This window comes from Melanotaenia boesemani, chromosome 20 (genome assembly GCF_017639745.1).
Source record: "Melanotaenia boesemani isolate fMelBoe1 chromosome 20, fMelBoe1.pri, whole genome shotgun sequence".
Taxonomy (NCBI): Eukaryota; Metazoa; Chordata; class Actinopteri; order Atheriniformes; family Melanotaeniidae; genus Melanotaenia; species Melanotaenia boesemani.
This window is the reverse complement of record NC_055701.1, coordinates 21,643,593-21,668,539: the sequence shown is the minus strand read 5'-3', so window position 1 is coordinate 21,668,539 and position 24,947 is coordinate 21,643,593. Positions and strand designations below refer to the sequence as shown.

The following is a 24,947-nucleotide window of genomic DNA, read 5'->3' as shown; positions in this document are numbered from 1 at the left end:
ACACAAATGCATTCCTCTGCTTTTATTGTAACTATTAAATGTATAACCCAGACCCTTTAGCAAATTGAAATCTAAAATTGACACTAACCTGATAACCTGAACCCTAAATGATGTCTTCAACAAATGCACATAACTCTTCTAAAATGTGACAAGCCACACTCCCATCGACAAACGTTGACATCGTCACCAATTTAGTCTTCACGAGGATAGAGAACACACACTAACAAGACACATTAACAAAGCCAGTTACTGAAAGAATAAGAGGTAAAAGCGAAAGAAAAAAGTAAAAAAAGCTAAACACCAATATTTTAAAATGTCATTTAAATATTCAAACATACACAAAATTAAATTAAATAGATGTGTTTATCATTTTAATTTTCACACCATTTTAGTCGTTCCTCCAAAAATACATCGCGGTGTAAAAAGTAAATTCCATTGCTTTTAACTTCACCCACCATTAGGAGATTATGGTTAGGTAAGCTGCTGTTTAAATTGCGCTATTATTAACCTATATATATTTTAATACAAATATTTTATTTATTTTTCATTATTATTATTTTACATTAATTCTAGATCTGCCTAGGGGAATAATGTGAGATTGTTTTGGCCAAGTTTTGGACTAGGGGGAGCTTCTATGGGATTGGCCAAACCAGTCACAAGATAATGTGAAGTAAAGAAAAAAAACACACACACACATACACAAAAGCGTCCCTGCCATTCAGAGCAGCAGCTGCGGCACAGGAGGATTTTTTTTAAAACTCAGCAACAATGGTAAGTTATTCTAGTAACTAGCGAATGAGATCTAAATCTCTTTGCTACTGTGCTCTAGTCGTTGACTTTTAAGAAATAAGAAGTTTCAGGGAGTATTGAGGAAAAAGTGAGGTCGCAGATTTGCTAGCGCTAGCATGCTAGCCTTAGCATTAGTTCCACCCTCTGTTGTTTGTTTCGACATCGGGGTTGTTAACACAGAAATGATTGGTGTTCCGGAGAGTGGTTTCAGAATAAAATCTACGTGAATCAAGTTAAAGTTCCGATCGCTTTAACGTTGATTTTACAAATGAAAGCGAGCGATTCATTAAGTTTAACGCACAGAAAAATCAGTTCTAGAAAACTAAATACTCTTTTTTATTTTAAGATCCATACGTTAATTTAGTTTAAAAAAGAACCCAAATTCAAGCTCAAAAGCTTTTGTTTTGTAGTGAAGCTTCCGTTTTTCTTGTTGCTTTTACTGGTAACTTGACGCAACTCATCGCAGTGATACGTTTTAACACGTCTGGTTTCATAGAGCTACCTAAACGCTAGCTCGTCTGCTTATCATGGTGAATACTTGTTTCCCTTCATGTTTTCAACTCGACTCTCTTCACTGTCGATGGGTGTAATTACGATATTATGATCCCCGTATGACGATTATTATTAAAGTAAACTGGCTCATTTTCTGGTTGAATTAGGTGACAAATTGGCCAACCAGTTGCTAGTGTCTGGAGGAATGTTAACCAGAAGTAAACCTGCGGCCACTGGCCACCGCCTGCTCTTATTGTTATGCCGGTTTCCCATCCTTTCTGAATACATCCTGTTCTTCCGAATCTTCGACGCTCCAGCCTTTTCTTAATCTGTAAAGATCTCTGGCAGAGCTCAGTGAAATCCTGACTCCCACCAGCCATCTGTTCAGGAAGGTGTAATTAAAGATTTCAGAATGTCTGCAGTGACTCCTGGAGAGTTTATGCCTTTGTGATGGTTATGTAATATTGTGCGTGGATGTGATGGAGGTTTAGACCAACAAAAGCAAGTTCAGACTGGTGTATTGTTTTCTCACTGGATTAAATCTTCTAGGTCAGATTTTACTCAAACAGAAAGTATTACGTGGCTGTTTGTTGCACTTCAAAATCTTCAGACGAGCTGCTGTTTAGAACATTGTTTTCTGTTTTCCATTAAACTGTACTTGCTTGTTTATTGTAATAGTCCATTTTACTGTCAAAAATACAAAAAATAGTTTAAGGCACTTATTATCTTAAACTCTGTGTATCATGTTCTCATACTTGGATCAGGGATAGTCATAACAAATACACATGTACTGAACTACAGGAATGTCAGCACATTTATAAAACAGTGGCTCATTTTATTGTGTTTCTGCTGCTGAAAAATATTACAAGTTATGAGGATTATTACATATTCCTCTCTGGATAAATCTGCTAGGTCAGATTGGACTCAAACAGAAAGTATTATGTGATTGTTGTACTTTTAAATCTGCAGAGGGGCTGCTGTTTTGAATAGACTGGAAGACTCAGAAGAACAGGAATATTACATATTCCTCATAACATGTTCAGTTTGACATGAAGTATTTATGTGTTTACATGTTTCTTCCAATTTTTTTTTTAAATCAAGAGTGAATCACTGGTGGTGTGTGATGTGGATGAAGACCTGGTGAAAAAGCTAAGGCAGTTCCGTTTCCGGAAGGAGACCAACAATGCAGCCATCATCAGTGAGTCACCAGTCTTCCACCATTGCACGCTTATTGAGAGTGTGGCATCTAAATTTTTGTTTTGTGTTTATAAAAGCAGCATTTAAAGACACTCAGGGTACACTGCTCTTTGGCTGGCTGGCATATGCTAGAAATGAACAAATTTAGAAACTTGTGGTCCGAGTCATAGAAGGCAAAATTTGTGTTCCATTTAAATGCGGAATAAGTAGGAAATGTCATTTAGAAAGTTCGATTGGGTTGGAGGCAGTCAGAGGAACGTCTCTAACCTCAGCTTCAAATTCCAAAATGACATTAAAAAGTAGTAAAGCTGCAGTTTATGGACTTTTTTTTTTTTTTTTTACTTTAGACATGTCATAACAGGAAGTGTACGAGTGTATAAATATCGGCTTCATTCCATTTAAGGGAATGTGTGAAGGTCCATTGTGATTAACTGAGGCATGAAAAGGAACATAATCATCATTAATGTCAATCATTACACATGTGCTCAGCATGCTGTGAATAAGAAAAAAATGTGGTTTTCTGACTTGTGACCTGGGAAAGGTTTAGTCCAAGGTACATGGAGCACATGACTAAAGAAGCTTCTAACAGAAACATTCAGAGATAGGAAAGTGTTATCTTGGAGAAAAAAAAAAAAAATCCCAGAGGGAAATTGAAAATGACAAAAAAAGACACATTTACACAGGAATAGTATTCCAATCAAAACAAAAACGATTTACACCACCCTCATATTAGCCAAAAGTTTAGCTTGTTAGCTTAGCATTAAAACTGATAAGCTGATATTTTTCTTTCCTCAACTTCTCTCTATAAAATGTTGTTAGTTTTTCTTTTCAAGTCTTAACGTTGCTTATTTAGTTGAATGTTTTATGTAATTCAGATGATGTAATGAAGATTATTACTGGTTTTAGCCTATAAGAAACAAGCTAGCTTCACTTTTGTGTGCCTCAAGCACATTTTGATACCACAAGTTAGAGTTGTCAGTATGAAAATGGAGCGTAAGCTTTGTCCTCCTCCCCTGTTTGGTTCAGAATATCATTTCTGCTGAATGGGATCAGCTGTGTGTTTACATGACAGGGACTCAGGCTCAAAGTCAAACGTCCTACACAGCAGGACACTCGCTGTTGGAAATATTGGATATTTTCTAGCATATAAAACAGTTTTATTATTATCATTATTATTCAGTATTATTTTTTATTATTCCTTATTATTATTAACTGTTTTCAAAACACTTGTTTCAGACAAATAAATTCAGTTGATGATTTTTATTGTCCCCCCCCCCTTTTTATCCTTCAGTGAAAATTGATAAAGACAAGCAGCTTGTTATTCTTGACGAAGAACATGAGGTAAGCTTTGGAAGTAAATCTAAGGAACTAAATCTGACTTCTAGCTTGTTTTGATCTTTGTCTGCCTCCTGCAGAACTTAGTAAATAACAGCTTTTTTTAGATAAAGTGCAAATAAAACTGATGTTCATAACAGGGTTACATTTGTTGTTTTTTAGGATATCTCTCCTGATGAACTGAAGGATGAACTGCCTGAGAGACAGCCAAGATATCCTTTGAGTGGATGATCAGACTCGCATTATTTGAATAATTAGGCCCGAGCACCGAAGGCGGTGCGAAGGCCTATTGAAATGCAAGCGTTTATTATTAGGCCCGAGCACCGAAGGCGGTGCGAAGGCCTATTGAAATGCAAGCGTTTATTATTAGGCCCGAGCACCGAAGGCGGTGCGAAGGCCTATTGAAATGCAAGCGTTTATTATTAGGCCCGAGCACCGAAGGCGGTGCGAAGGCCTATTGAAATGCAAGCGTTTATTATTATTAGGCCCGAGCACCGAAGGCGGTGCGAAGGCCTATTGAAATGCAAGCGTTTATTATTATTCTTATTATTCTCCCGTCAAATGAATTGCATTTTTGGGGGTCTCAACATACCCCAAAACTCACCAAATTTTGCGTACCCCCCCAAAGGAATGTGAAAAATTTCATATTTTGGGGTGCTCGGGACTGTTCGGGCAAAATTGAACAAGAGCGCCACCTATTTATGGTGCCCCGCCACTGCACGTCATCAATCTTTATGAAACTCACTACACATGTTCTAAATGCTCAGGCGAACAAAAAATCCTCTAGGAGAACTGCTCTAAAAAAAACAGGAAGGCGGCCATTTTGGGTCAAAGTCGCCATTTTGGCGTTTTACTGACCTCGCATTTGAACGAACTCCTCCTAGAGATATTATCGTATTGACACCAAAATGGCTGAGGATGTTCAGAAGCCATGTGTGATCAAAAGTTATGCAAAACTCTCTCAAAGGAGTAACGGCGTACAGGGGGCGTGGCCTCAAAGTTTGATGTCTCGCCATGAAAGACGAAATTGATATAACTCCCACATAAAACAACTTTTCTGACCCAAAATGGCCTCGTATGATACTAGTCCCATCCTCAACACATCTATGTGGTCATTATGGGATTATGAATAGGCCACGCCCCCTGGCAACAGGAAGTCATGTTTTTTACTCGAAGACCCACTTCTCTGACGTTTTGAACACAACCGGGGTCAAACTGCATCAGACACCTGAAAACAAGTTGGGGATGATATCCGGTGAAGACTGTTGCTCTACGCTGCAAAGCAAGACCGTGGCGCCATGGCGAACTTTGATAAGACGCCATGACATCATCAATCAGTATAACTCCCTCATTTTTCACCCAATCACCATCAAACTCACAGGGCTTAGTCATGGTCCGGTCCCGAACACACCCATATGACCACTTCCGGTCTAGCCTTAAGCCCCGCCCACTTTCAACAGGCTGTGCTTTTTTGCAATTGTCGTGGTCCTTCTCCTCAGGCATGAACCCCAGACACTTGAAAGTGCTTCACAACAGGTCAAACCCTTTCATGATACTACAATAAAAATCTCAAGTTCCTTCGCCAAACGTAACCATGGCGAATCTTGGTCCGACGCCATCAAACAGGAAGTACTTGTAACTCACCCGGTGTATCATCGATCTCCACCAAACTCGGCAGGAAGGATCGTATTCAGACGTGGAACTGAGCCAAATTGACATATGCTGGAATAGTGACATAGTGGCTCTATAGCGCCCCCTACAATATTTTGATCAACCAGCCTCGCCCCCTACGTGGACCGACATGCATGAAATTCACCACATTGATTTACTATGCCAGGATGCACAAAACTGTCCATTACACCTTTTTGCTAATTTCAACAGGAAGTCGGCCATTTTGTAAAACGTGTCATTTTCAGCGTCATTTTGCCCTGTTTCTTGCCATTGCATTTGAACGAACTCCTCCTACAGACTTTATCGTATTTACCTCAAAATCACTCTGAAGCTTCCAGAGGCATGTGTGATCAAAAGTTATGCAAAACTTTCTCAAAGGAGAAAGGGCATGGCGGGGGCGTGGCCTCAAACTTTGATATCTCGCCATGAGAGACGAAACTGACATAACTTACATATAAAACAACCTATCTTGACCAAAATGGCCCCGTTTGATGTCATTTCCATGCTGACCACATCTACATGTCCAGATGTTGTCACCTGGACATTGCTCAACGCTGCATGGCCAGACGGTGGCGTCATGACAAACTTGGATAAAACGCCATGACATCATTAATCATTATAAATCCCTCAATTTTCATCCAATCACCATCACACTCACAGTAATTACTCAGGGTCTGTTCCTGAACAGATACATTGAACTACTTCTGGTCTTGGTCTAAGCCCCGCCCACTTTCAACAGGAAGTGTCTTTTTCAGACACTGGGGTCCCTCTCCTCAGGAATGAACTCCACACACTCAAAAGTGCTTCAGATCAGGTCAAACTCTTTCGTGATACTACCGAAAACAATCCTCAAGTTCCTTCCTCAAGCAAAACCATGGCGAATGGCGTTCATCGCCATGAAACAGGAAGTATTTGCAACTGACCCATAGTACTCCCGATCTCCACCAAACTCGGCAGGAAGGACAGTGGTCAGGCCTGGAACTGATTTAAATAGACATATGCTGGTTATGTGGCTCTATAGCGCCCCCTATAATTATTTATTCTATCAGCTCCAACCACTGCTTTGACTGACATTCATGAAATGTGGCATATTTATATAACATGCCAGTACAAACCAAATAGCCTCTTCATGTCCTGATGTTTTCAACGCCATAGCCCCGCCCCCTGGAAACAGGAAGTACCCCTTTTTTCCCATTGAAAACCCTACACACCTACTCAAACTCATCAATATTATCCTTGATGAACACATGACTCACAATATAACAAACTGCTTACACCATCATGAATAAAATGGCTGCCTGTGAGGTTTCTGTCCCTCGCCATCAAACAGGAAGTGGCTATAACTCTGGACTCGGTTGACCCAATGACGTGATACTTGGCAGTTGTCATTAAAGTCCGAACCTCAACATGTTAGTACAAGATCAAACACTATAGCTCCACCTACTGGCCATGTTGATATCTGCAGATCTTAAAAGCATGATTTTGTTTGGATTTGTTTCACACTATTGGTCAGAACAAGGTCATGACCACTTCTGATGTCATTATTAGGCCCATTGATGTATGAGATGATGGTCAGAGAGAGACAATGACCACACGAGGCAGAAACATGGGGACGACTGAGCGTACGGCTGCCAGCCAGAGCGAGCTTGCTTGGGGAGGGAGGTTGCAGGCCGAGGGGGCGGTGCAATAGGCCGGAGCGGCGCCAGAGGTGCGAGGGCCTTCATCGCTGCTTGCAGCTTTAATTATTCTTATTATTCTCCCGTCAAATGAATTGCATTTTTGGGGGTCTCAACATACCCCAAAACTCACCAAATTTTGCGTACCCCCCCAAAGGAATGTGAAAAATTTCATATTTTGGGGTGCTCGGGACTGTTCGGGCAAAATTGAACAAGAGCGCCACCTATTTATGGTGCCCCGCCACTGCACGTCATCAATCTTTATGAAACTCACTACACATGTTCTAAATGCTCAGGCGAACAAAAAATCCTCTTGGAGAACTGCTCTAAAAAAAACAGGAAGGCGGCCATTTTGGGTCAAAGTCGCCATTTTGGCGTTTTACTGACCTCGCATTTGAACGAACTCCTCCTAGAGATATTATCGTATTGACACCAAAATGGCTGAGGATGTTCAGAAGGCATGTGTGATCAAAAGTTATGCAAAACTCTCTCAAAGGAGTAACGGCGTACAGGGGGCGTGGCCTCAAAGTTTGATGTCTCGCCATGAAAGACGAAATTGATATAACTCCCACATAAAACAACTTTTCTGACCCAAAATGGCCTCGTATGATGCCAGTCCCATCCTGAACACATCTACATGTCAATATTTGGGTTATGAATTGGCCACGCCCCCTGGCGACAGTAAGTCATGGTTTTTACTTGGAGACCCTCTTATCTGACGTTTTGAACACAACCAGGTCCAAACTGGGTCAGACAGCAGAAAACAAGTTGGTGATGATAACCAGTGAAAACTGTTGCTCTATGCTGCAGGGCGAGACCGTGGCGCCATGGCGAACTTTGATAAGACGCCATGACATCATAAATCACTATAAATCCCTCAATTCTGATCCAATCCCCATCAGACTTGCAGGGATTAATCAGGGTCCGGCCCTGAACAGATTCATATCACCAATTCCGGTCTAGCCCTAAGCCCCGCCCACTTCCAACAGGAAGTGCTTTTTTTCAGACGCAGGGGTCCATCTCCTCAGGAATAAAACGTGCACACTTGAAAGTACTTCACAACAGGTCAAACCCTTTCATGATACCACAATAAAAATCTCAAGCTCCTTCGCCAAACGTAACCATGGCGAATATTGGTCCGACGCCACCAAACAGGAAGTACTTGTAACTCACCCTGTGTACCATCGATCTCCACCAAACTCGGCAGGAAGGATCGTATTCAGACGTGGAACTGAGCCAAATTGACATATGCTGGAATAGTGACATAGTGGCTCTAGTAGCGCCCTCTACAATATTTCTGATCAACCAGCCCCGCCCCATGACGTGGACCGACATGCATGAAATTCACCACATTGATTTACTATGCCAGGATGTCACAAAACTGTCCATTAGACCTATAGGCTAATTTCAACAGGAAGTCGGCCATTTTGTAAAAACGTGTCATTTTCAGGGTCATTTTGGCCTGTTTCTTGCCATTGCATTTGAACGAACTCCTCCTACAGACTTAATCGTATTTACCTCAAAATCACTCTGAAGCTTCCAGAGGCATGTGTGTTCAAAAGTTATGCAAAACTTTCTCAAAGGAGAAAGGGCATGGCGGGGGCGTGGCCTCAAACTTTGATATCTCGCCATGAGAGACGAAACTGACATAACTTACATATAAAACAACCTATCTTGACCAAAATGGCCCCGTTTGATGTCATTTCCATGCTGACCACATCTACATGTCCAGATATTGTCACCTGGACATTGCTCAACGCTGCATGGCCAGACGGTGGCGTCATGACAAACTTGGATAAAACGCCATGACATCATTAATCAGTATAAATCCCTCAATTTTCATCCAATCACCATCACACTCACAGTAATTACTCAGGGTCTGTTCCTGAACAGATACATTGAACTACTTCTGGTCTTGGTCTAAGCCCCGCCCACTTTCAACAGGAAGTGTCTTTTTCAGACACTGGGGTCCCTCTCCTCAGGAATGAACTCCACACACTCAAAAGTGCTTCAGATCAGGTCAAACTCTTTCGTGATACTACCGAAAACAATCCTCAAGTTCCTTCCTCAAGCAAAACCATGGCGAATGGCGTTCATCGCCATGAAACAGGAAGTATTTGCAACTGACCCATAGTACTCCCGATCTCCACCAAACTCGGCAGGAAGGACAGTGGTCAGGCCTGGAACTGATTTAAATAGACATATGCTGGTTATGTGGCTCTATAGCGCCCCCTATAATTATTTATTCTATCAGCTCCAACCACTGCTTTGACTGACATTCATGAAATGTGGCATATTTATATAACATGCCAGTACAAACCAAAAAGCTTCTTCATGTCCTGATGTTTTCAACGCCATAGCCCCGCCCCCTGGAAACAGGAAGTACCCCTTTTATCCCATTGAAATCCCTACACACCTACTCAAACTCATCAATATTATCCTTGATGAACACATGACTCACAATATAACAAACTGCTTACACCATCATGAATAAAATGGCTGCCTGCGAGGTTTCTGTCCCTCGCCATCAAACAGGAAGTGGCTATAACTCTGGACTCGGTTGACCCAATGACGTGATACTTGGCAGTTGTCATTAAAGTCCGAACCTCAACATGTTAGTACAAGATCAAACACTATAGCTCCACCTACTGGCCATGTTGATATCTGCAGATCTTAAAAGCATGATTTTGTTTGGATTTGTTTCACACTATTGGTCAGAACAAGGTCATGACCACGTCTGATGTCATTATTAGGCCCATTGATGTATGACATGATGGTCAGAGAGAGACAATGACCACACGAGGCAGAAACATGGGGACGACTGAGCGTACGGCTGCCAGCCAGAGCGAGCTTGCTTGGGGAGGGAGGTTGCAGGCCGAGGGGGGCGGTGCAATAGGCCGGAGCGGCGCCAGAGGTGCGAGGGCCTTCATCGCTGCTTGCAGCTTTAATTAGGCCCGAGCACCGAAGGCGGTGCGAAGGCCTATTGTAATTGCTCCGTTTCTTCCTTATTCTTCTTCTTCTTGTCAAAAGTAAATTGCATTTTAGGGGACCTGAACATGCGCGAAAACGCGCCTAATTTTGCGTACCCCCCCAAGGGAATGTGTAAATTTACGTACCCTACCTACACCTACTCAAACTCATCAATATTATCCTTGATGAACACATGACTCACAATATAACAAACTGCTTACACCATCATGAATAAAATGGCTGCCTGTGAGGTTTCTGTCCCTCGCCATCAAACAGGAAGTGGCTATAACTCTGGACTCGGTTGACCCAATGACGTGATACTTGGCAGTTGTCATTAAAGTCCGAACCTCAACATGTTAGTACAAGATCAAACACTATAGCTCCACCTACTGGCCATGTTGATATCTGCAGATCTTAAAAGCATGATTGTGTTTGGATTTGTTTCACACTATTGGTCAGAACAAGGTCATGACCACTTCTGATATCATTATTAGGCCCATTGATGTATGAGATGATGGTCAGAGAGAGACAATGACCACACGAGGCAGAAACATGGGGACGACTGAGCGTACGACTGCCAGCCAGAGCGAGCTTGCTTGGGGAGGGAGGTTGCAGGCCGAGGGGGCGGTGCAATAGGCCAGAGCGGCGCCAGAGGTGCGAGGGCCTTCATCGCTGCTTGCAGCTTTAATTCTCTTTACTACCTTTTTAAGGGAGTGAGAGCTCAATCTCCCACATATATTTGTAAAATAAGAGAATAGATTTTTGTTTTAAGGTTGGTTTCTTGTGATGTGAACTGTCCTTAACACCCTGAACATTCGTCGTCTACAGTTATAAGTATCAACATGATGATGGACGTGTTTCTTATCCGCTCTGCTTCATCTTCTCCAGTCCACTTGGTAAGACCATCCCTCTAATGATTTTTTAGAATAAATTTCTAGCAGCTCAAAGAAACTGTGGTTAACTGTGCTGTTGGACATGTTGCATTGCAGGTTGCAGACCAGAGCAGCAGATGATGTACGCAGGAAGCAAAAACAAGCTGGTGCAAACTGTTGAGCTGACCAAGGTTAGTGACTCCTGCAGCTATTTGAATGGCCTTGTCGCATCTGCCGCATAAGTGTCCTTTCTAAATGTCGGAATTAGAACATGTTTTCAGTGTTTGTTTTTTTATTACTGTGTGGATGTAAAAATGTCTGCGATGGATGTGGCCACTCATTTGGTTCATCTTGTAAGGACTTTCATCCTTGTGTGATTTTTAGACATTTACAGTTTGGTTTTTCAGTAAAATATCTCTGTAGAAGTATGAATGGATCTCCTTTAATATATATAGTTATTTAAGATGCCCAGAAAATGGATCCTTTTCTTGTAAGTGATTTATTTATTTTTAACAAGTGCCATTATCAGGTCTTAAACCAGTCCACTGTACAAAACTATTGACATTGCTGTCAAAGTTGGCATTACTGTATTTCCTTTTTAGAAAATACTCAGTTAATAAACAGATAAATAATATATAAACAGACTTTAGCAGCCAATACATTATTAATAGTGGGAGCTTTAGGGGCCGTCCCCATGATGCCGAATTGCAGTAAAACTGCAAAAGTATTTTAGCAATCCACCCTTTCATCCCCATGAATCTAGGGATTAGCCTCCATGAAACCGATTATGTCTGAAACCAGGTACCAAGGTGGATAGGTTTGAGACTTCTACCGTCAGTGGTATTGTGAGGACAGCATAACCTCACCGATATGACGTCAGTGTGATGCACGCGCGCCAAACACAACAACAATAATGGCGTCCTTGACCAACTGTGTTGTGGTGCTGCTCCAGACAGTCCTGGCTTGTGTAAAGCTTTAGCACCGAAATGCACGGCTTTTACACCACATTGCTGCGCTACTGTACCATAAACAGCAGGAGCAAGCAGATATATCATTATCTGCACATGCGCTACGTCTTGTTGTAGCTCTGGAGTGTTAGTCTTTAATCATCGTAGCACCCCCACAGCCTTGTAGTATGTACTACAGTGTGGCTGTTTGGAAGCAAATACACAAAAATCAGAGCTTACTTAAGACTTTTCTACTGTACAATATCTGCTCAGCTTCAGAGTGGAGTTGTTAAATGTTGAAGCAGCTTCATACATGTTGCAGTGATAAACAGCTGATCCGATCACGCCTACACTGAGGGAAAACTGCTGCAGGACGCAAAGTTGTTCAGTTGGTTACAATATGTAACTTTGCCACTAGATGTCACTAAATCCCTCAAATAAGATCATACTAATCATATTAATGGCATTCATTAAGCCAATTAATTGGCTGATGAAATTAAAACATGCTAATCCATTGAGTTTTGAACTGACCATTTGTAACCTGTTATATTTGTTTCCGTCAATTGTACTTTAAACAGGTGTTTGAGATCAGGAACACAGAGGACCTGACAGAAGAATGGCTCAGGGAGAAACTCGGCTTTTTCCGCTAAAGTAACCACCTCGAGGTATGGGGTGCGAGGAGGATCCAGCTTGCACAACTCGTGTCATCTCTCAAGGAGAACACACACCACAGTTAATGTTTCCCTCCTCTGTGCATCAGACCTGATTTAAATAGTGTTTGTAAATACTTCTTGCTCTGTTTTAGGCATCCATGGTGGCGTTTACAGCATATTACAGTTCAGTTTGTGCCAGAAGGTTCAGACAGTTGCAAGAGTTCAAGTACTTCTCTGTGACTGTCAACAGTTACGGCACAAATTAAACTTTGCCCATCTGGCAGCCTAAAACGGCAAATAGTATTTGACGCAGGTCTGTGTTTGTCTCCCATACAATCTCTCCATGTGCCAGTGATGTGTCTGTGTTGAATTAACACTCCCATAGTTCTTGAAGTGGAAAGAAGTCGATCCGCCCCTCCAAAGCATGCTCATTCAAGAGAACTTTAAGGCTTCGTAACAACACTTTGTTTTAGTTTACACTCAGTTTTGTTCTTTCTCTTGTTTTTGTTTTTTTTTTGTTTGTTTTTTTTGGCAACTTGGAATCTACTCAGTTTAATCTTTTTATCTTTTTCACTTTCACAATTTGAGGGAGTCTTATTTTTTGTTTTTTTTTTTTATCTCTTGTGTATGTAGTTTAGGTTTATATTTACTTTAGAGCATTAATTTCCTGTTCCTTCCAGCCAGATCATTCAAACAATCATAGCTGCAATCCATAAAAACACTACTGGGGTCTATCTTAGCTTCTCCTTCAGTATTCACTCAAGGACATTCAAATAAGTTTCATACAATAGTCACTTCTAGAAAGGACAATAAGACTAATACTAATACTGACACATTAAGTGTGTTTATCTGCGCACACAAACAAGCCAACAGTTGCACGACGTGGGGCTTATTGTTTAGTAGATTAAGCCCCGTTAGCTTGTCATCAGATAGTTTTATGTCCGTTTAGGGAAAAAATGCTTTGTGGAGACTTTGATAAACAATCGAGGGAACAGTATTTCCACTGCAACATTCCAGATGTGAACATTTCTGCACAAAACTTTAGTCTGTTGCGACTTTGACATCGATGATGGCGACACTGGACACATGTTGGTATCGCCTGCCCTCTTTTTAATCTACTGGGCCATTCTCTTTAACTGGGGAACTGTATCTTTTGGGAGTTTAACTGTTATTGTGAATTATAGCTCTTACTGTTATTGTGGTAATGAATGTTGTGCTTAATTCTGTCGTAAAAGCCACTTTTCATTGCTTTGTGGCTGTTGCAGATTAAGAATGATGCTGCGACTCTTCCAAATGCCAGTAGTGCTACGTGTTTAGACTTGGTAGGTAAAAGCAGAATGTAGGTCATTTTCCATACAGAATAAACCATGTAGCTTCTTCTGAATGCAGATTCTGATATGCATGCATTGAATGTGGCAGCTGCTTATATTTTGTGCCAATTTCTAAAGTCTGTAAGTGTTCATACGGTTACTTTTTTTTTTTTTTTTTACTGAAATGAGTCTGTATGCTGACTCAGAAAGCAGGATTTAGGCTTTCAGCTAATGTGAAGCACACATTTAAAACAATAGAAATGTGTTACTGACCAATATTTGTCTGGTACTTTTCTCAAAGACAAAAATTTAACTCGTTTCATGGTTAAAATCCTGTAAAATGGCTACTTAAACCCAGAAAAGTTCCAGGATAAGCAGCTCCAGCGTTAAAAAAGCTGCATATTTTAGCAAATAACATTAAATATGATTTAATGCTACATTCTGTTTTAAATTAAATTTCATTAATCACTTAAGTGGCAGATTTTTTATTGTTGTGAAGAACATAATATTAGTTTGGTATATTGATCCCTCAGAAAGAATAATAGCCACAAATGAACCCCACATCTCATCAGTGTCGTTTTTGATTCATAGTTTTTGGAAATGGATGAGGGCGAGTAGGAGCTACTTCTACCATACCCCCAACTTTTTTTGTTTTAAATATGACGAGTCCAAAATAAAAATACGACAAACATGTTTGTTGTGGAAGCAGAACACAGACAAAGATTAGTGACTTTCTTTTCTTAAAGTCCAAAAACAATCTTTTCTTAAGCATTATGATAAATATTAAAACACTATTACTGATCCCAGAGAACTGACTCAAATATACGTACGCACAATCAAGCCATTTTTCTACACTACACAGCAATTTTACATGTAAAGAGCGGGATGAGGTTTAATCCAACTGGTGCAAGGGGACATAACTGTAATCTCTTGTTTTGATATCTACTGATAACATTAAAGCTAAGATTTACACTGTCAGCCTCGTGTTAGCCAGTATGATGCTGCAGCAGCACAAAATCATAATTCCAGCACGAATAACCGCCATGTTTTTAAGATTTTATTTTCTACAGCTCAAGTTGTACACTATCCTGCTTTTTTAAGCAGTAAATTTTGAAAAAGAAATGGTCTGAAATGGACATTATGAAACAATAGAAATGATTTTGATCAACGCAGTACAGGCTAACTTTGAGGCATGCAATGCACTGGTTTTGATGTGAATAAAAATGTGTGTATCGGTTATATTCCTCAAATCTCCCAAACCTCTAAAATGTGCATCTAAATGCATTCTTTAGAGAATTTAACAGTTTCCTCATGACATACCTAAAACCTCACTGCTCACTTGTATGAATTATTTGACTTATATATGTTTGATTTGCACAGGAAGTCTTTAAACATCTGGTTGGTTGAACATCAGCTGTGTTCTCACTCTGTCTGAAAAATAAGTAGTTTCTTTAAGATGAACTCTGCTTTTGTTATTCTTAGTGGAAATGAGCTTTAGTAACTGTCCATGTGTTACAGGCTCTATGTGAGGCCTGCTCAGCTACGTTTTTGAGCTTTGTTTCTGGTTATATCCTGTGGATCTCACAGCTTTTTCTCCTTATGTGGTGAAAATTAGTGCATTTAGGCCTTATCAGTCTTTACTTTAACCTGCAAATGTGTAGTTTAGCTCGGTGAGTGTCCTTTCTGATCAAATGCCTTTTCTATTTCCTTTCCTTTTTACTAAAAACACCTGAAATGTCTATCATAACCAGCTGCCTCGTGGCGTCAGTGAAACTTGAGATATTTGTATTTTCCCATACTTTATAAAGGTGTCTATTGTCCTGTTGCTCAAATAAAATGACAGTGATGTCTACTCCTCTGTTTTCCAGACCGTTGTTTTCGAACTGAAAAATTTTTGTTTAAAGTTTTGTTCCAGTATTGACTAGATTAATTGTCTCTAGGTTTTATTGTCTTGTACAAGAACTTTGCTGTACAAATACACCAGTTTAATGTACTGTCACACTTAAATATTTCAAATCCTCAAACAAGTCAAAATCAGTGAGAATCTGTGTAAATGGGTGATTCTCCAATCTTCTCCAAACTTAATAATAATAATAATAATAAAAAAAAAGCTACACTTATTTGACGTCAAGAGGAATTACTAAAAAATAAAAAAAAATTAAAAATTATAATTATATAAAATGTAGGGTTTTTTTTTGTAACTTTGTCATCCAAACCTTCATAATACTAGAGTTCAATTTTAATCTAATAACTTCATGGACAAAAGACACATAAATTCCTTATTTTACCAAATGCATCATGTATTTGTAAGCTATATTAGTATTTTATGTATTTTTTTAACAGAACCCCTGTCAACCACACACCACACAAAATGTAAGTTTTAGGATAAAAAAAAACAAAAAACATTTGCATACTTGCAACCACAGGAAGTGTCATGTGACAAAGCAGCAGATAATAAAAACAGATTTATTTCAAATTGCGATATCATTATATCTAAATATAACAAAACAGCACATTTTATCCAAAAACAAGTTCACTTTAATTGTCAGCATTTATCACAGAATTGGCAGAAAACTACCGTAAATTAATGCACAATTACATGTATGAGAATTTGTGCCAATATGAAGCTTTGGGGTTGCTAATTATCTTGTTGCAAAGTATGGTGGTGGAACTGTTTGGGGTGTGGGTGGGTTGCAACCCCTTTTTCTCCTCTTATTATTTAATGTGGATATAGAGGTGGAATGAGCGTTCAACAAAGCTAGTTACAAAGCAGAACTGCCATGTGCTTAACAGAGATCCAGAAATCTGACTAACAAAAAAGAGGTCTTCTTTTCCTTATGGTTTTTACCTCTAAGAATGTAATGTGTGAATAGTTCAAATATATTGGAAAAAGTACATTTCCATTGGATTTTTTTAAACTGCAATCTATGTATTGTAAATTGTGATTAGAGTAGAATTTCATGTTCAATGAAGCAAAAATGTGAATTAAACCATGAGTCTGCAGGACATGCAAACAAAAGACCAGAAGATGGCAGTAATGCAACTACAGAGCATCCTATCTGGTGAAACATTTATTGAAGAAGAAGACATCCCGACAAATCTCAAAACGGTGGGAAGCTGCCTGCATCATCCGCCAACCGGGCCAGGAACTGCTTAGAAGAACTTGAGAAAAATGGCGTTCACATTCGCGGCCTTTTGTTATATGCTTGCTCTGCTGCTCACTGCGGCGCTTATCTTTTTCGCTATCTGGCACGTAAGTATATATTTACAAGGAGCGTGGGCCTCCCAGTTCAACGCTGGTGAAAGAGACAGGTGAAGGAGTGAGGAAGCCAAGCCAAAGCGGGGGCTAACAACACAAGGCCATCCTCTTCGCCACATTAACAGGGACGGTTTCGGGTTTTACGAAGGTCCCAATGGATTCTGGCAACGTCTATATGGAGCGTATCCATGCTAAAGAAACTGCTTCTGAAACATACTGTTGAATGAATGACACAATCCCCATCGTCGGCTAGAATTAAGTTAATCTTTGTGAACACGGAAAGTGTATTTGGAAGATGTTTTGCTAAACCTTTTTAATTCCGCCCGCAGTCCAATAAACGCTAGTTTATTATAGGAAACTTACATAAACTGTCAAGTTTTTCAAACTACATAGCCGCGTTATGCTAACAGCTAGCCTGGTACTTAGCATGTAGCAGGTTAGCTAACATTGTCGTCCAATCCGGGAACGACAAGCCGTTGTAATGTGCGAGATCATGTGTTTCCCGATAAACATCAATTATTAGTAATTGGATTGGTAGAATCCGAAAGGTCACATAATTTATCGCGAAACACCCAACATGTCACAACTCTGCGTTTTATAACACCAATCATTTCAATGCTAACATTAGCATTACATCTAAGACGATGTAGTCTGTTGTAAACTTAAAACAGATTGTTAATAATTTTAATTAGTTACGTGACTTAGCAGGAAGTTTAACTGAAGATAGTAATTGATTTGGAAAAATAACCTAATTTTACTTATTAGTAGTTATTTTTCTTTTGTTTTTAAAGATGTTTCACTGTGACATGTAGTCGCTGAGCCCAGCTTGTCAAACTTTAATTACAGTAATATTTAGCTAATATACAATAGCTTGCTATACAGTAGTTTTATTCAGAACAAGTAGTTTCCTTATTTAAAGAAAACATGTGACATGAAATGTTGAATATACTTAAATTGCTACTTTTTAATCTATTGTCTAATTTTTTTTATTTGTTCCCTTCCAGATAATAGCATTTGATGAGCTGAAGACTGACTACAAGAATCCTATAGATCAATGCAACACTTTAAATCCGGTAAGTACCACCACCTGACCTTACACACCCTCCTTGCCTCTGACTGCATGCAGATGCGCTTTGTTGACAAATCTTTGTTTTAGTAGAACTTTAGCCGCCTATCTTGTCTTTTTTGTCATTTTTCTGCACTGTTATGCTAAATAAACTGCCTCTTATGAATTCAGTAATCTTGTCAGCTGTCAAACTCTAACAACTTTTATTTTTCCAATCTGCTTCCTTTGTTTTTTTTCTACTTTACTTTCCCCCCTTTTTCTTTAAATGGCAAAAAGACAGTTGAAAAGGTCAAAAAGATTAAAAGAGTCAAAATTGCTTTAAAGGTTTGTACCAAACTTTAAATTGCCCGTTCAGTTCAACTCAGTCTGAAGTCTTGTCATTTTGCACGGTGAAGTGTTTGCAATCGTCTTTTCAGTTAACTAATCAGATTCAGTTTTTGATAGGATAATAACATGTCACCTGTTTTTGTTTTCCCTTCTTTTTTTCACCCCCAAGTTTTTTGTTTTTAATTCTTTCTGAGCATTTTGATATAATATAAATATTTGTACAAACCTCAAAAGGCAGGCGTTTGGTTACAAGCTTTACTATTTAGTATTGAATTTGAACTTAATCAGCAGAATAAACAGTGTCTGGGCATTTTTTTAGGCTTTGAGGAGTTAAAAGACCCTGTAGCATATAAACATTCAAACTGACAATCCCAGGTATTCCTTTGGATAAAACATTTCTACTGATTAATTGGTAAGTTATAGCTGTTAACTGAAAAGACTTGCAAATGCTCAAAGCATGCATGATCTCTATTATAATCTACCCTTTGTTTGCATATATCGTTGCAGTTACTGGTACAGTAAATTCTCCATAAACTTCAGTCATATTTTTTTTTGTTTGAGGAAAAGCTTTTATTTCTAGTAGTAATTAAATCCTGATACTTTGAAATATTAGATTGTAGTAAAGCTGTGGCTTGTGGTACACTGATTGTACTGATGATTTGTTTCAGTGTATATCATATTTCTCCATGGGTAGGCTACAGTTTAAGTCAACATTTAGCAGATTTAAGCCATAGTATATGAGCTCAGTATTGGCTTCAGCCTTCACCACCTGTGGTTCAGAACAGATGGCAGCAGGGTCTCAACACTCTCCAGCTCAGCATTTTTTGAGATCAGTGATTGGTTAGTAATTTCCATAGTAGGAGGAGTTATTCTAGATAGAGAGAGAAAAAAAGGGTGCAGATTCCTTTACCTTTAATCGATGATAGGCTCCATAGTCTGATCTGCAGTTTTTACCAGGGCCAGTCCATTCACTTGTGGGCCGTTGAGCTCATTAGGCACGTCTTTAGTGCTGTGATCAGTCGTTTCGTATTTGGCAGCACAGTGCAGGATTTCCGCACGTTGCAGCCCCCTTCCGTCCTGCACCTTCCTCTTCCCACACGCCCCTCACCTTTTCCATCTGTGGGCTGTGGGCTTTGCCTCCGCCCTCTGCTATTTTCTAATGCATGGCTTCCATGTGGCGCCTCCATCTGCCCCGCCCCCCCCCGAACCCCGCACCAGACCTGACCCGAGGCAGGCTGCTGCATCAACACTGCTATGCTCACAGCATGGTCCTTCTCCAGCGTGCCGTCAGGAAGTAGGATGATTTGTAGGTTTGCTCTTACTGCAAGAACCTTTTCAATGTTGACATATGCAAATATACTCCAGAGCAAGTTGTTATTTGGTCTCCCTTTTTGTTTTGATGTCAGACATGATGATGCATGGCATTGAACCAGGGCGGGAAATTAACCTTTCCTATCTACTTGCAAGAATAGATATTTTATACTCTTCAAACAGCTTGCATGATTAGATTGGATGTCAGAAGCTTTATGCATTTTTCCCTCATCAGACTAGTAGTAGAAAAGCTTTGCTTTGCTTCACTTTGTAAACTTAAAACAAGTGAAGTGCCTTTTCCTGAGTTTGAGTTAAATATCACGGATTTTGCAGGTGGCAGGTCTTAATTTTTCACCCTGTTTCGTGTGTTGCAGATGATGTCAGAGCAGTGCGTATTTTATCTTTTCTTTTGCCACAAAGACCAACAGTGTAATGACACAAGAATGACTTGCAGTTAAAGTAACAGCCTTATTGTAATTTACTCCTCTCTGACTCTTTGGAGTTGGTGGCAATCCTTAGATGTCTGGGTTGGAGTACAGACAAAGCTGAGCTTTTCAAACAAAATCCTATAAATCACTGCATTTGTCACGACTCCACACTTGGTAAAAATGACTTTTATATAAATACTATTTGGTATTAAAAGAGCAACAAAGAGAAAATGGTGGGAGCTGGGGAACTAAACTGACTCCAGATTGTAACGTTTTCGTCAACTTCATCTCTTTTCAGCTGGTTCTGCCGGAGTATCTAATCCACTTCTTCTTCTGCGTGATGTTTTTCTGTGCGGCTGAGTGGCTCACCCTCTTTCTCAACTTACCTCTGTTGGCTTATCATGTCTGGAGGTTTGTATCCAACTAAACCGTTGCCCTTTCTTTGGATGAAAAGGTCACTTATATAAATGACACAGGACAATTAAGAAAAAAAAGTCTGTATGCGATGACCTGTTTTTGTTTGCGGTGCTGCAGGTATATGAGCAGACCTGTGATGAGCTGTCCAGGACTGTACGACCCAACGACCATCATGAATGCCGACATCCTGGCGTACTGTCAAAAAGAAGGCTGGTGCAAACTGGCTTTCTACCTCCTGTCTTTCTTCTACTATCTCTATGGGTACGTTTTTTTGGTCCCCCACCCACTTGTTAAAAAGCTGAACATGTTTAAGAACTTATATAATCTCAATTTTTCATTTCTGATCAACTAAGACACTGTTAAATAGACCAAACTTGTCATAATCTCTTTACAGGATGATCTATGTTCTGGTGAGCTCATAAGTGGGCCAGAGAAGGGTGTGCACATACAGTCAACAACCAGATAATACAATCTAGTGGTGGAAGGCTGGATCTGCTGGAGACCACTGCTCAGCAACACAAGATGCCATTTCAAGAGGATGAACTCCACTCCCCTCAACACAGCGCAGTGTCATTGCAGAAACATTTAACCTCTTTTAAGACTTTATCTCAGTCGCAGCGTTTCCCTCATAGCACTGCAGTTTAAACACTGTTTTTGGAAACCACGATAAACCTGAACAGGCAACTTTGTCCTTTTTTTTTTTTTTTTTTACTTAGTGGTGTGGTGACTTTTAATGCTTGGGATTTAAATAAAGGTTTTCATCACAGTTCCCAACCTGAGTGTTTACAGATTAGTTAGGCTTCCAGGTGCATTTACCTGTGAGGATCTAAGATTTTTTTTTAAATTGTATTCCTGCCAGGAGATTTCTCGTGTTCACGCCCACAGATAATTAAACTGAACATTTTGGGACCGATGGTGCAGTGAAGGTTGAAGTGCATGGGCTATTATCATTTAGTAAAACACGGTGCACACAGACAATCATTGTCTGGTTGTCTCAAGATCAGTTTTCAAACTTTCAGATGTATCATTTCCATACTCGAGGTTTATCAAATATCCCTGTCCAACTCTAGAGGCAGCGTTTCCATCTGCATTCATCCAGACTGTGAACTGTCTTGTATTTCTGTAGAATAGCCCTTAAAGCTACCAGTGAAGTGAAAGGTAGACTCAACAGTAAAACAAAAAAATGTATTCGGCTTAAAAAAAGCAACAGTACTTTAATCTGCTGCAGCGTTGTAGGCTTTGGTAGCTTCCTGCTGACGTGCCATACTGTTGAATGTACCTTTTGAAATTCTGTTTTTATTTGTTCATTTTGGCACCAAATAGTCCACATTGTTAAAAACTCCAGTTTATTTATTCCAGCTTTAATTTCACTCTTTCAAATCCTTTTTATTTTAAAGCAGAATTTCAAGCACTCCGTGTTGTTGCTCATCTTCAAATCAAACCTGTCATATTTTAGTGTAGAAGCCATTAGTCCAAATTGTCTTTATTTGTATTTATTGTCATTTGACATGTAAATTTATCAGGGAAGAGGATTATTTTGTCAATGACATTTTAATGTATTAGATCCCATCACATCAAATCTAGGAAAAGATTTATTTGAATCTAAATAAAACAATCCCGCTATAAAGTGTGGACCGAGTTTGACTGAAAGTCTGTTTCATTTAATTATTTCAGCTTGAATCAGATGGAATGATGGTGGCTTTTCCACAGACCGTAGATTATTGGCAATGAGATGTAATCCATTTAGAATTCAAACATGTATATGTATATATATACATACATATGTACACACACACACAGATTATAGATATTCGATACTTCGATATATTTAATTTTTTTTCATATTTAGATTAGAAGCCTGAAATGATCTGATTATGCTTAACAATATGTAAAAGAAGACAGAAAACAGTTACAAGTTCTCATCCAAAATACATCATGGATGAAAAATATTGCCACCCCTCAACTTTTTCTCAAGCAAACTTTTTGAAATCATTTCAAGTAGCCTTGAGCATCAGTTCAAGCTTTGTGAAGGTCTGTCAGTTTTTCTTTGGACATTTGCTGCATTTTCTCTCATTTTTAGTCCACTTCTGATCATAATTTGACCATTTTCAGGGAAATGTTCCTTTAAGTAATTTAAATCTAACAATCATTCAAGCATTTAAAAAGGCTCCAAACTCGAGGCCTGAGACAGGTAACTCCTAACAGATGACTTGTAAACAAACAAAAATGATAATACTTTAAATTATATCTTTAGGTACTTTATTACTAGAAACCTGTCAAAATGCATCATTTGTTCCCGTTTCCATTGATGCGTCTAAAATTGACAATAACAGTTGGACATAAATTAGTGGATTATTCCTAAAAACCTTGTTATAGTTGGAGTGTACCTTTAAAATGTTTAACTGGCCGATAGCACCCTGGTTCCGGGGGTGTGCGGCTGGAACATCGGGGCGTGTGCTGGCCTACGCCGGGTGGCTGTCTGGGGGGGCCTGGTCCTCCTAGGCATGTTGCGGGCCCTCTGCCTTTGGGGGGTGGGGCAGCTGCCTCTGGGCTCCTGGGGCCCTGGGCCCTTTGCTTGGACTGCCCTGGGTAGCCGGTCCCTGGCAGGGCCGGCGGCTGCTGATCTTGGCCCACTGGGGCCTGTGCCCCGGGACCGTGGGGGGCTCTTGCTGGGGCTCTCCTCTGCTGCCCTTCGGGTGGGGCTGGAGTCGTCTTTGTGGTGGGGTGGCTTGGGTTGGTGCTCCGGGTATGCTGCTGAGGGCCCGGCCCAGGCCCTGGTCTGCCTCTGGCCTCCGTGGAGGCGTGGTCACATTTGCATGATCTCACTCACCACTCTTCATCACTGATCACTCCTTGTTTCTCATGCTCTGCATGCTGACACAGTCACCGAGTTGTCTAGTGGGTTTTAATACTAAGCAATAATTATTAATTTTTTTTTTTTTTTTTTTTTTTTTTGTATTTTTCCTGTGAGTTAGTATCCGGTCACTGTTATATCTTTTTGATTTGGTTATTATTTAAAAACTCTTAATGACTGGCAGCCCTGTTTTTTCTGTGTGTGTGTTTCTGTTTTTGTAAAAGCTGTAGGAAATTTTCTGATGTGTTCATGTACAGGTGTAACAATTTGTTGTCTGGTGATTGTGTGGATTGAAGGGTCGTTTCCTTCTGTGTGTGATCTTTTTGTCTCCTTTCTTCTTTCCCTTTTGCTCTTTTTGCTATTTTCCATCTTTTTCTGTCCCCTCCGGTCAGGTCCAGCAAGATTACATAGATTCCATGATTCAAAGTAAATAAATTAATAAATGAATCAGATTATCAAGAGGAGCCTTACCCATAGGCCTCCCTTGGCAGAGCAAATTTGTTCAGCACGATACAGCAAACAGATTATCATTTTGCATGCTATGATGCTGGACAGGACAAGTTAAAAAAAAATAATAAAAAAAAAATGTTTAACTGGATAAAAGAAGAAGTGGCTTGTAAAGAAAATTACTACTGCATATAAAAAATATCTGAAAGTGGCATAATTAAGAAATATGGGAGATATATTTTTAAGAGAAAAGGGGGGAAAATAGATAAAAAAAAAATCAGATTTGGATTGAAAAAATCTGAGATTTTATTTTTAGGTCATATCATTCAGCCCTAGCTGAAACAGCCAAAGACCAGAAAGTCCTTCAAGAAACCTGAAGAACTACTTAAAGAAATGACATAAGAGCTTGTGTAGGAGGGTTCAGACTGATGAATAAAGATGGTCATAATAAATTACATCTTCATTTAGCCTCACACTTTATTTCCATTTTTACTTGTTACACTCATTTTCTGTTTCTCTGGTAATATGTAAAGTAAAATGGGGTGAATCAAGATTTTTGCACAGTACTGTACCAAAGATTTTTTTACATAAGAAAACATTTCTTGGGATGTGATAAAATACAACAATTCAACCCAAAATCAGACTGAGGATTGATGAAAGATAAAATATTATTTAAAGTGCAGTTCTTAAAGGGACTCTATTATGCTCGTTTCAGGCTAATTTTTATATGCAAGTCCATAAGGGCAGGAATCCATCCAGCATTTTTCACATACCCCTTTATTTATTGTATATCGATCCTCTCCGTAGGCTCTCAGATCAGCTTCTGCCAGAAACAAGGAGCCCCGCCTCCCCCGATACAGGCTGCCTCTGATTGGTCAACTGCTGGGAGTCGTTTTTAGGAGCGTGCATTGTTTACGTCATAGAAA

At 39.7% G+C, this 24,947-nt stretch overlaps 2 protein-coding genes across 2 annotated transcripts; both read left to right on the top strand.

Annotated features, from left to right (window-relative positions):
* The first annotated feature begins 686 nt into the window (after positions 1-686).
* On the top strand, positions 687-15,764 carry gmfb (glia maturation factor, beta). Its single transcript, XM_041971172.1, has 7 exons — positions 687-771; positions 2,383-2,479; positions 3,770-3,819; positions 3,976-4,025; positions 10,944-11,026; positions 11,120-11,193; positions 12,528-15,764. Exons 1-7 carry the CDS (start codon positions 769-771, stop codon positions 12,597-12,599), a joined length of 429 nt encoding a protein of 142 aa, XP_041827106.1. The 5' UTR covers positions 687-768; the 3' UTR covers positions 12,600-15,764.
* A 1,226-nt stretch (positions 15,765-16,990) lies between these two features.
* Positions 16,991-22,347, top strand: cnih1 (cornichon family AMPA receptor auxiliary protein 1). Its single transcript, XM_041971171.1, has 5 exons — positions 16,991-17,165; positions 18,176-18,244; positions 20,602-20,714; positions 20,838-20,981; positions 21,115-22,347. The coding sequence occupies exons 1-5, from the start codon at positions 17,085-17,087 to the stop codon at positions 21,140-21,142; spliced, it is 435 nt and encodes a 144-aa protein (XP_041827105.1). The 5' UTR covers positions 16,991-17,084; the 3' UTR covers positions 21,143-22,347.
* The last annotated feature ends 2,600 nt before the right edge of the window (positions 22,348-24,947 follow it).